This window comes from Hipposideros armiger, unplaced genomic scaffold (genome assembly GCF_001890085.2).
Source record: "Hipposideros armiger isolate ML-2016 unplaced genomic scaffold, ASM189008v1 scaffold_132, whole genome shotgun sequence".
In the NCBI taxonomy this organism is placed as follows: domain Eukaryota; kingdom Metazoa; phylum Chordata; class Mammalia; order Chiroptera; family Hipposideridae; genus Hipposideros; species Hipposideros armiger.
In genome coordinates this window covers 3,219,186-3,231,409 of record NW_017731482.1, presented here as the reverse complement: position 1 = coordinate 3,231,409, position 12,224 = coordinate 3,219,186, and the positions used below count along the sequence as shown (strand labels likewise).

Genomic DNA, 12,224 nt, shown 5'->3' with positions numbered 1-12,224 from the left:
GGGGGCCCAGGAAGGGGAGGCCAGGTTTGTGGGAGAATGGTGTCAGGAGGAGGCAGAGCAACCGGGCACTGGAGTGCCTCAGTGTCCTCCTCTGTACAAAGGGGTGCTAATAAGCTATTCCAGGCCCATGAGAATGGGATGAGGCGTGGCATGAGAAGTTCTGCAAACTGTGGAGTGCTGTGCTCACGTGGGGCTGCACATGTGGCCAGTGTCTGCTGGAGGAGGGGTCACAACTGAGGGGGTGGCCTTTGTCTCTGGGTGGTCACACCTCACCCCGTATGGGCTGTAGGAAGTCAACCCACAGGTTCCCTCAAGGTGTCCGGGTGTAGGTGGGCCTCAAGTGGCTCAGAAGGCCAAGTAGGAACAGACTGTTCCGTGTCAGTCAAGAAACCATGCCTGAGGTCTGCTCTGTGTGCTGGATGCTGACATCCAGGTACACCAGACATTTCCTTCTCATGGTTCGTGGGGTGGGGATATGCCAGGGGTCACAGTGAGGGGAGACTGCCCAGGACACCCACATTGATCTCAGAGAGCCTGGGTTGTGTGTGCTGCCCCAACTGTGGACAGCGGGCCATGCCCATTTAGCCTGAGTCTGCTTCCTGGGCTTCTGGAAGATTTCTACATTTTGGGATTGTAGGATGGGATGGGGCATGGCAGAGAGTGAGAAGCAGGAAGAAGCAAACCAACCTATTAGTACCTAATATAGCACATATTATCTCATTCAGTCCCTGTAAGACTTCTGGGAGCCCCATTTTGTAATTGATGCTCAGAGAAGGGTAGGAATTTGCCCCAAATTGCACAGCACATAGAGGACAGAGCTTGAGCTAGAACCCATGTTTTCTATCCCCTCTGGTCCAAGATTCACTAGGCAACAACCAGGGGGATCCCACTTATGGATGTTCCAAATGCTTTGCACTCATGATATTATTTAAGTCTTGTCATCACCTTTTGAAGTAGAAATGACCATTTTCTTACAATAGATGAGGACCATGAGGCCCACAGAGGGTGGGTAACTTACCCAGGTCACACAGCTGATGCTCAAATCCTGTGCTCTTCCCTGGGTCAGCCCATGAGCTGGGACATCTGGGTCTTATAACTGTTGATAGGCTTATGCAGCCATTAGGCTAGGGGTTCCTTGAGGAAAGAATCTATGTCATGTTCATTACCAAATGAGCCTGGGAAAAATTGGTGCTTAGTACATATATCTTCCATAGTAGATCAAGTTGATTTATTCATTTAGGTACAAGAGCAGGGGGAAAGGCATTCTGGCATCAGGAAAAGCCTGGGCAAAGCCATGGTGGTATGACAGTCCTTGTCAGAGAAGCAGAAGCCTGGTGTGGTCGGATATTAGGACACACAGGGTACAAGGATGAGAGGTTGGAGAAGTCAGCGAGCCAAGTTTGGAGGGGCCTTGAATGTCAGGTGGCAGACCTTGGCTTTGAGTAAGTGGGCATAGGAGGCTGCCTGCAGGTGGGAAAAGAACACTAAAGCTGTAATCATAGAGCTTCCATCACCGTGAACTCACCACTGGGTGTCAGATCCAGGCAGAGCAATGATGCCCATTGTCTGAGGGAATCTTTCAGATAATGCTGGGAAGTTGCTGGGAGAGGAGAGGTTAAATGACTTGCTCAATGTCACAGGGAAGTGACAGGAATCTACCCAGGCCTTTGCTGTTCTTTGACACTAGTCTGGGGATTCTGGGATCACGGTCTGAGCCCCAACCTTGGGTGAGGATTGCTGTGGGCACTGTGGCTACAGACGGGCCTCTTCTTAATCACGGTCTCTCCAGGGTCTCTGCTGGGTTGCTGAGGGCCAGTTGCCCTGGGGCAGGCTGCGAGTCTGTGTGGAACCCTTTAAGGCCGTGGGGTCCCTCTAGCCTGGGCTTAAAGGAGGTGCTGCTTGATGCAGGCTGCTCCTCAGAGAAGGCCTGGGGAAAAAGGCTGATCCAGGATGGACCCCCTGCTCCTCAAGTCTTGGAATCCCAGTGCTCAGTGCCAGAATCTATAGCAGGTCCTATAGCATCACCAGGGTTCATAGACACCCCCTAGGCCAGCATTTCCCAAAGCATGGATGAGGTCAGCACTCCTCAAAGGGCTTTTTGCTTAGCAGACTAGGAGCTAAACAAAATCAAGCCTGTTGCTTTGCTGCCTCATTTCTCAGGGCCTTTAACATGTAAATGTACATTGTGACTCTCCAAGGGGGGTACTAGTATATTATGTTCCCCAAATGTGCTTGACCATGGATCCCTTTTTTTCAGAGTGTTTTACTGGAACCCATTCTGGAAAATACATTTATAGGTGCACACACTGAGGTCCAGAGAGAGACAGTGATTTATCTAAGGTCACACAGCAAGTTAATGGCTATGTCTAATTTATCACAAAATGAATGGCTCTTTAATAACAATACCTTGTGTGTATGTGGGACTTTACAGCCTAATAAATGAGTAATAATTAAATGAAGTAATGATAGGAGACTCCTAACTTATTAGGAGGGGGCTGCTAGGGGCTGTGGTTGTGCATATAGTAAGTGCTCAATTAATAATAGGTATTATTACTACTATGACTATAGTAACCTAGTACTTAGCATAATGTCTGGCACGTAGTAAGTACTCAGTGATGAATGAAATAAGAGTAATGATAATTCACAGCTGTGTGAGAACTAAATCAAGGCAATGGATGTGAGTGCCTTGCAAACTGAGAAATTGTTCATTTTATCCAGCTTAGGTAGGATGGCGGTCATGACCCTATGTTATGAATGAGGGCCTGAGACCCAGAGAGGGATAGTGATGTGCCCAAGGTCACAGGGGGGCGGGAGGGGGAGCCATTGTTCTACTGGGAATGGCTCTTGGCCTCTTGGTTTCCTGGCTCCTTCCAGCAAAGGCTCCTGGGCCCACTGAGGAGCAGCTGAGGCCAGGAGGGCGGAGGCGAAGGGGCCCCTCACGCGCCTGTCTTTCCTTTCTTTATTGTTGCCTTTCCATGGTGTGCAGGGCGCTGTCCAAGACGCCAGCAGCCCTGGCGCTGAACCAGACGCAACACTGCAAGCAGCTGGAGGGCCTGGTGTCCGCGCAGGTGCAGCTGTGCCGCAGCAACCTGGAGCTCATGCACACCATTGTGCACGCTGCCCGTGAGGTCATGAAGGCCTGCCGCAGGGCCTTCGCGGACATGCGCTGGAACTGCTCCTCCATCGAGCTCGCCCCCAACTACCTGCTTGACCTGGAGAGAGGTAGGGAGCCAGTGGGGGCTGCCAGGGGCTGCAGAATGCATGCGGGTGCAGATGGATGAATTCAGGCATAAACACATGTGTGTTTAGATAGGTGGGTAAATTCATGGGTGGATGGATGGATGGATATGTGATGGGTAGGTGAGTGAATAGATGGATGATGGACGGATACACAGAAGGCTACAGGCGTGAATGGATGGATGGGTGGATGAATTAATCATAGATCTGGGTATTTAGGCATGAATTGATGAATGAATAAACATATAGTGAGTGAATATACCAGTGCAGAGGAGCCTGAATGACAGCACAAATGCACATGTACCATATGCATGAATGAAGAAATGAATAATGCCAGAGAGGCTCTTGGGATGGGAGTATAGAATGGGAATGACAGAACCACCCTTGGGGCATACTGGTGTTTGCAAATTATTTTCAATCAGGTTGACTGAAGTTTTTGTGGGATGCCCAGAGTGATGTGGGTACAAAAGAACATCTGTGGAGAAGACTACCTGGAGGAGGTGGCTTCTGGGGTGGATTTGGGGGTCACATGTACAACAGAGAGGCTTTTGATGGGCAGAAATGCCCTAATGGATCTAATCTCTTCCCTGCACGGTAACAGCTAATGTTTGTGCAGCACTTGACAAAGCTTCCTCCCTTCCTGAATTATTTGAACTCTAGAAATAGACTGAGAGGTAGGTATTATCACCGCCCTCCCCCATTGTACAGTTAAGGAAACCGAGGCTTGAGAAAAGGAGGTGACTTACTAGTTAAGAGATGGAACCAGGGTGAGGACCCAAGACCAGGATACCCCGCAGCCGAGAGACGTTGGGCTCTGTTTGAGTTTGCTGGGGTTGCTATAACAAAGTACCATAAATGGGAGGTGGGGGCGTTCAAACAGCAGAAATCTATTGTCTCACAGTTCTGGAGGCTAGAAGTCTGAGATCTAGGTGTCCGTAGGTCCGTGCTCTCTCTGAAGCCTCTAGGGGAGGATCCTCCTGACCTCTGCTTAGCTTCTGGTGGTGGCTGGCAGTCCGTGGTGTTCCTTGGCTTGTAGCTGTATCACTCGAATCTCTGCCTCTGTCACATGACCTTCTCCCTGTATGTGTCTCTGAATCCCAAACTCTCTCTTCCTCTAAGGACACCAGTCATTGGATTAGGGCGCACCTTGATCCAGTATGACCTCAGCTCAATTACACCTGCAAAGACCTTATTTCTAAATAAAGCCACATTCACAGGTACCAGGGGTCAGGACTTGGACAGGTCTTTTTAAGGACACATTTCAACACACAGCAGGCTCTTTGCACACTTGTCTTGCCCATCAGGTCATAAGTGCTTTGTGGAGCTCAGAGATTGGGCCTTCATTTCTCTAAAGCAACCCCTAATGCTGAGTGCAGGGCAGGTGGAGGAAAGTATGGGATCGTGAGTGTGTGGGAGTGAGGGCGTGCCTGTGTGGGGCTCTGCGGGCCTGTGTGTGTGTGTGTGTGTGTGTGTGTGTGTGTGTGTGTGTGTATACAAGTCAGCTAATGTATTTGTGGGAGAATGTGGGGGGTGACAGATTAATGGCCCCACTGCTATCCTTCACCTGCTTCACCCTGCTTGCAGCCGCTGTCCCAACCTAACCTCACAGAAGTAGGTAGGGGCCCAGGAGGAGGCCCTCAGGCCTGGGCTGGGTACGATCCCTGGGTCATTCCACCCTGGCTGACCTCACACCTCCCTACAGGGACCCGGGAGTCCGCCTTCGTGTATGCGCTGTCGGCAGCCGCCATCAGCCACGCCATCGCCCGGGCCTGCACCTCCGGCGACCTGCCCGGCTGCTCCTGCGGCCCTGTCCCAGGTGAGCCACCCGGGCCCGGGAACCGCTGGGGAGGATGTGCGGACAACCTCAGCTACGGGCTCCTCATGGGGGCCAAGTTTTCCGATGCTCCTATGAAGGTGAAAAAAACAGGATCCCAAGCCAATAAACTGATGCGTCTACACAACAGTGAAGTGGGGAGACAGGTAACCACCCACCCCGGATGGTTGTGCTTGTGCCAGTCGGCCAGAAAAGGCCACCCAGTGTGCCCCAATGGAGGGGGTGGTGGGAGGGAGGTGGGACGAACGGGCCCTGATATACCCATGCTGATATGTTCCTGGCCTCCCCTAGCTCTCCCCTCTCCAGCCAGTTGGGACTTGCCTGGCTCCTCTTCCTCCAGGGAGTCCCCTGGGATTTGGGTTGGAGAATGTTGGCAGAGAACAAGGAGCACTGAGCTGGGAGTCAGGCGCTCTGAGTTCCTCTGGCACTTGGCTCTGTATGCAAGTCACTTCCTCTCTGGCCTCAGTTGTTGCCATCTATAAAATGGAGGGTTTGGTGCTCTCGAGTCCCCGTTGGCAGTGTTCCTCGGCTCTTCCTCTGGGGCTCTGGGGCTCTGGGCCAACGCTGGGTGTGGGAGGAGGCATGGAGAAGGCTGTGGGGCAGCAGAGCCTCAACCTAAGGAGTTGTCTACTGGGATCTAATGGGAGGTCCCTCCTGGCTCCAAAACACATTTCCCCCCAACATCTGTTATCAATTTTTCCTTAATTCCTTACCTCATTCCACAAAAGTTTGGGTGAGTGAATGAATGGACCTTTTTATTTTTTGAAAATTAAAAAAAAAAAAAAAGCTTTACACCAATCTGTGTGCCAGACATTGTGCTGGGTGCTTGATGAGTTTTCTCTTCTGTGGTCCACAAACTGCCTGGAAGGAGGTACTGCTGCCTCATCTTACAGATGGAGAACGGGGTCCTGGAGGGGCAGAGTGTCGGCTGCAGATGGCATCTCATGACTTCCTCTTTGCAGCCTTGTGAGGCCCATTTTACAGAGGCACCAAGTGAGGCACATTGGAGCTGGCCTCTCAGGGACCATCTGCAAAAAGGAGCAATCCCTCTCTCCTGAGTGGAGGGCCTGTGAGGGGTAAATGGCATTGAGGATACAATGTGTTCAGCGCTGGCACACGACTGAGCTGAGTCTGAACATAGTTTACGTTTCTTTGATGACTCAAAAGTACCTCCCCGCCTTTGGGAGGCTGAATGAGCCCTGCAGTTATGTTCACTTCATTCCTGGGTTCTCCACAGGCTTTGCTGAGCCAATTCCAGATTTTCTACCCAAATGGACTCACTCATTCTCCACTTCCTAGCACCAGTGTTGGAGAAGGAGCCCTGGGACCTTGGTCAGCACTCTCACTAACTCCCTGAGTGATTTGGGACGAGTCTCTGCCTTCTCTGTGCTTCACTTTCCCCGTCTTTTTGATGCAGGGGGTAGACCCAGGGACCCATAAGCCTTGCAGCTGTCTATGCAGGGCAGGCAGGAGGGTTGGCCTGGACATAGGGATCTGAGACGTGTGCAGAGAGGTGGGGGTTAAAAGGCAGAACTGAAAGGCTCTAACTCATGCCCCTCAGGTACACAAGGGGAAACTGAGGCCCAAAAAAGGCGGTGGGACAGAGTCACGTCCGAAGCTGGGGCTAGAGTCTCTTCAAGCCTGAAGCCCAAGCCTCCCCCCTCCGCCAAATTATTACTTAGACTGATGTTTTAAAACCAATATTGATTTAACTTTTACAGTTCACAAAACCTTTTCAATGAACCCTTTACAATGACTCTGCAAGGTGGCAATTATGTGTTTGCTCTACACATAGAAAGATGGAGGTGCTGAGTGGTGAAATGGCTTGCTGAGGGTCACCTTGCAGTGGAGGGGAGAGGCCAGCCAGGCCAGGGAACACCCCCTCATGCACTCACCTCCTGCCCCTCCCTCCCTCCCTTTCTTCCTTCCTCCTCACCCCTTCCTCCCTCCCTTCATTCCTTCTCTTCTTTTCTCCCCCCCTTTTTTTTTTCCAGCAAGCTCTTAGTGAGCCCCAGTTTTGTGTGAGAGAAAAAGTGTGGACCAATTAAAAGCCATAGCTTTTGGAATTGCCCTCAGACCTCTGTTGAAATCCCAGCTCCAAGATTTCCTAGCTGTGCAACCTTAGGCCTGACACTTAGCCTGTCGGAGCCTTCATTCCCTCTTTTTACAATGGAGAAACAATGAGACCTCCTGTGAAGGGCTGTGGTGATGATTAAGCCATATTATGTGTTAGAGCACTTGGTATACAGTAGGTGTATAAATCACATCTGTTATCCTGAAAATACCACTCTCTTCCTGCCCCTCCCAGCTGCCCCCAGGTTATAGGGGGAGCAGAGGACCTACAATGCCCGCCCCCCCCCCAAACTTTAGAGCAAAAATCCCTGTCACTCGAGGCCTGAGCAGGTGATGACTACCTGAGAGCACCCAGTACTTGGTGGGGCAGTGGCGTTTTGGGGGAGTGGGGAGCAGAGACCTGGGGCAGGCCCGGGAGGGGGCCCTGGCCACCCAGCCCGATGACCTCCCCTGTCCGCAGGCTCTGCGTGCCTCTCTGGAAATGAAGTGTAAGTGCCACGGGGTATCTGGCTCCTGCTCCATCCGCACCTGCTGGAAGGGGCTACAGGAGCTTCGGGATGTGGCAGCTGACCTCAAGACCCGTTACCTGTCGGCCACCAAAGTAGTGCACCGACCCATGGGCACCCGCAAACACCTGGTGCCCAAGGACCTGGACATCCGGCCTGTGAAGGACTCGGAGCTCGTCTATCTGCAGAGCTCACCCGACTTCTGCATGAAGAATGAGAAGGTGGGCTCCCACGGGACGCAAGACAGGTAAGGGCCTGCTGCCACCCTGTCAGGAAAGGGTCAGCATGTTGCACGTGCCCTATCCCAGCTCAGGGACATGCACACTGGCGGGCCTCAGTTGGTATTTAGGGAATGGAGTCTCTGCCCAGTCGAGGGAGGTGGCCCCAGGAATGCAGAGTGGAGGTGCCAGGGTACCCTGGCAGAGCTTCTGGGAATGGCTGTTGTGCATCTTGCCAAGGCAGGGGCCCCTCAGGAATGGGGGCTGGTGGGAGGCCCCCATCCCATCTTCCCTCTAGTTGGGGAGACAGATGGGAAGAGACAATGACTGTATTAGGAGACAGGCTAGGAAAGAGGTTGCCTGACATAAAATAGGTCCTCAGTAAATGTATGTCAAATGAACGTGAAAGATACATGTCATATAACCTGCTCATCGGACAAATGAGGACCTGAGGCACAACGGGAGGTGGCCGCAGCCCACAGCCACACAGGAAGTCCAGGCAGAGTGCAGGCAGAGCCAGGGCTACTGCTTTTTAGAGGGGCAGCAGGAGAGGGAGGTCTGCCTGTATTCAGTAAGAGACAGTACTCCCATGTCGCTCAACATGTGTGTATGCACCTCCTGGGCCCCAGCTCTCTCTCCCTGGTCCCGTTTCAGTGCCGGGGTTGGGGTCCCTATAGCTGCTGAAGCTGGCTCAGGACAGGAGAGAGGGAGGGAGTAAGTGGTGACTGCAGACCTACTGTGTGCTGTCGGGGCTGGTGGGGATTCAGGGGAGCAGCAGTTCCCAGACATGGTTCTGGAGAAAGCCAGTCCTGAGAAGCTGTAACAAAGAAGGTTCTGCAATCATATACGTTTGGGAAATTCTCTGATGATTCACAAGGCACGAGAACATATTAAAGGCTCTGAGGAATCCCACAGTAAAGGATCTGTCTAAGCCGTGTTTCCCAGAGGTGTTTGGCTGTGGAACTCTTTTATTAAGGAGCCCCTAATAGCATTCCACAAAATGAGTGTTTTGCGGGGTTAAAAGAATATTGAACCAGAGCGAGGGTGTCTGAGAACGTGTTTGGCACATAGTTGGTGCCCAGCCAGCACTTGCTTCCTCCGCAGCCCACGTTCCTGTCTCCAGGAGAGGGGGGCTGATTTGGGGGGTTCTGTCTTCACAGGCTAGGGTAGCAGGCTCTGCGAGGAGGCCCAGGCTCCCATCTGGAGGCCAGATTGAGGCGGTCGGGCAGAGTGAAGATGGAACCAGGTCAGGCCAGGAAGACAGCAAGGAGTGAGAGTCTAGGCTGAGGCAGCGATGGTGGATGTGATGAGGATGGGGTGGGGAGAGGAGAATTCTAGAGCCCAGAGGGGCTGGGAAAAGCCCACCGAGGACCCCAGAGCAAAGAGAGGGTCTCCCTGGATCCATGGGTGGGTGTGTGTGCGTGACGGGGAAGGACAGTTTGCACCAGCTCTGCAGCTTCTTAGCTGTGGGAACTTGAGCAAATCCCTTTGTTTGTCTGAGGCTCAGTCTCGTCTTCTGTGCAATGGGGTCGATACTATGTGCCTCGCAGGGTTGGCGAGCGAGCTCTAATTATATTTACCCAGCAGCTCCTCTGTGCTAGGCAGTGTCAGTCTCATGGGAAGGGCAGTCTGCCTTCCCCTTGTCCTCATCCCCCAGGCTGCCAGGTTGCCTTTTCTTTCCCAGCTACCCCCACTCTACCCCTAGGGCTTGCCTCCAAACTACTAATGAGAAGGTCCCATCCCACAGCAGCAGTGGCCTTCCTTGCTTTCTCAGAATGCCCCCCTCACCAGGTTTCCTGCCACGCTCAGCGCTCAGCCCTTCCCCTGGGGATACGCCTTTCTAGACATCGTATAGTCAACTTTTTCTGCAGTAACAAGCAGCCCTGATATCCCAACAGTTTATAACCACAGACACTTCTCACACCTGTTACACGAGGCAGGTGCAGGGGAGGGGAAGAGACAGCAAGTGCTCAGATTGTGACAGAGTGAAGACTAGAGGTGAGGGGAGTCCAGAGGGGCCCTGACCCAGCCTGGACATCAAGGAAGGCTTCCTGGGGGAGGAGAAACATGAGCTTTACTAGGTTAGGGAATTTGGGGCTGCAGGGGGTTGGATGTAATGAGCTCTGCCCCCATGACAACATCCCTGTCTAGCTGAGCCCAGCTAGAGGAACTGCCAACCTACACAGATATTTCTTCACTAGACATAAGAGCTGGTGGCAACAGAAGGGTATTTGGGTTTTATAGAGACCATCAATGTCTGTCTTCTCAAGTGATTTATAAAGAAATACAGCCCCTGCTAGCCCCTAGTTTCTCTGCCTTCTAAGGGAGGGAGAGCACACATTGGCCTTGGCTTCAGGACCCCTGAGCTTAATTAAGCCCTGCTTATGTACAGACTCCTGTGAGAACTGAATAGGCCTCTGCCCTTCACTGAGCATGTCTCCATCTGTAAAGTGGGCAAATAAGTCCACATGCCTCCAATAACAAAATACCGGTGAGCAGCACCAGACACATAGGGGCCAAATGGGTGACACACCCTCCCTGTCAATAAACAGTGTGCCAGACACTCACTTTGCCTCACACCCAGTGCCATTTTGTCTGCTTCAGAATTTATCCTGGGATTCTAAAAGTAAAAACAATCTACACTTGTTATAATATAATTCAAGATTAAATATGAAGATGGGATTATTAAACAAAGTGGTTTAGGGCTCCTTCAAGTATTTAGAAGTGGAAGAAATAGAAAAAAAGACACCTCCAAGAAATAAAGTACCTCTATCATTTTCATAAATACCTATTAGAAATATAGGGAAATGTGAGAAGTACCCTTGGGGAAGAGGATTATTTAAAATTCCCAAAGACCAAGACACCTTCCAAGGGGGACTGAGTCTGCAGCCATGGTGGGGGAGGCTGTGGGCTGACTGTGGGTAACAGCAGTGCTCACTAACCTCCCCTCCCCCCCGCCAGGCAATGCAACAAGACATCCCACGGCAGTGACAGCTGCGACCTCATGTGCTGTGGACGCGGCTACAACCCCTACACAGACCGAGTGGTAGAGCGGTGCCACTGCAAGTACCACTGGTGCTGCTATGTCACCTGCCGCAGGTGTGAGCGCACGGTGGAGCGCTATGTCTGCAAGTGAGGCCTGCCCTGCCCCTGTGGGAACTCCTGCGGACCCTCAGAGGCCGGCCAAGGGGCCTGGAGACACCTTGTGGATTTTTGCTTGTGAATTCCAGATGCCAGGCATGGGAGGCGGCTTGTGCTTCCACTTGGAAGCCACCAGAAACAGAAGGAGGGCCGGGACATCAAAGGAAACTGACAAGATTAAAAATAACCTGGCAGCCCGCGGCCCTGGAGTGCCCACTTGCTGCCTTCCAGGCTGGTCTAAGAAGCCAGGGGCATGGGTTTGGCAAGACTGACATGGACTTGACCTTTCAAGCCAGAGACACCAGACTCCCGGGAAGGAAGGGGGAGGGGCGGTTCTGCCTGCCCTCATCAGAGTGTTCTGCAGACCCAATCTTGGAGACCCCCCGGTCCCCCCGCCCCCGCAGTGTCGAGCCTGCTGGGCCCACCACATGGAACCACTAGCTTGGGTTGTAAATGTTTTTTTGTTTTGTTTTGTTTTTTTCTTCCTCTGGGATGTGGGAGCTACAGAAATATTTATAAAACATAGCTTTTCTTTTGGGGTGGCTCGCCTCAATTCCTCTTTATATATTTTATATATATAAATATATATATATATATATAATGATCTATATTTTAAACAAGCTTTTTAAACAGCTGTATGAAATAAATGCTGAGAGAAGCTCAGCCCGCCCCTGCAGTCTCTGGCCTCCTCAAGTGAGCTCAGAAGATCCTGGGGCTGGCGGGGACTCTCGGGTTTCCAGGCAAGGCGGCTTCCGATTGATGTGCCTTCCCCCCTACACACTCCCCCCACCCAGCTCTGGCCCTGGTCTCCCTGTAAGAGCTCTTGGTCAAGGGCGAGGACAGACGTCTTGAAACATAAACCCAGCTGGCAGATTCTTTGTTCTTCAGGGACACACACGCAGGCACACACAGCCTGGCCATGTCGTCAGACCTGCTAAGCTAGCTTCAAGGGAAAACCCAACCTGGCGAGCTGGGGATGCAGACACAGGTTCCATCTAACCCTGTGGATTTTCTGTGTGACCGTGGGGAAGCGTTTTCCCCTCCTAGGCCTCAGGTTCCTCATTCGTAAAATGGAGGCGGTAAAGATTAGTGTTGATGGTTGGGAAAGGCCTTCCAGCCTCGTGCTGCTGTGGGTGAGGAGAGAACAGTGGACTCCCTCTGGTTTCTCATCAGGATTTGTTCTCTTTATGGTTGTGGGGTGCGAGGGCAACGGGG

General features: G+C 52.2%; 1 protein-coding gene across 2 annotated transcripts in view; it reads left to right on the top strand.

The window, feature by feature from the left end:
* WNT11 (Wnt family member 11) overlaps positions 1 to 11,752 on the top strand; it is a 25,805-nt gene extending 14,053 nt beyond the window's left edge. For both annotated transcript variants that reach the window (XM_019649321.1, XM_019649320.1), the window contains exons 3-6: positions 2,987 to 3,222; positions 4,940 to 5,217; positions 7,605 to 7,897; positions 10,830 to 11,752. In XM_019649321.1, coding sequence (XP_019504866.1) covers positions 2,987 to 3,222; positions 4,940 to 5,217; positions 7,605 to 7,897; positions 10,830 to 11,004 — 982 coding nt within the window. In that variant the 3' untranslated portion in view covers positions 11,005 to 11,752. The remainder of the gene's footprint in view (positions 1 to 2,986; positions 3,223 to 4,939; positions 5,218 to 7,604; positions 7,898 to 10,829) is intronic.
* The last annotated feature ends 472 nt before the right edge of the window (positions 11,753 to 12,224 follow it).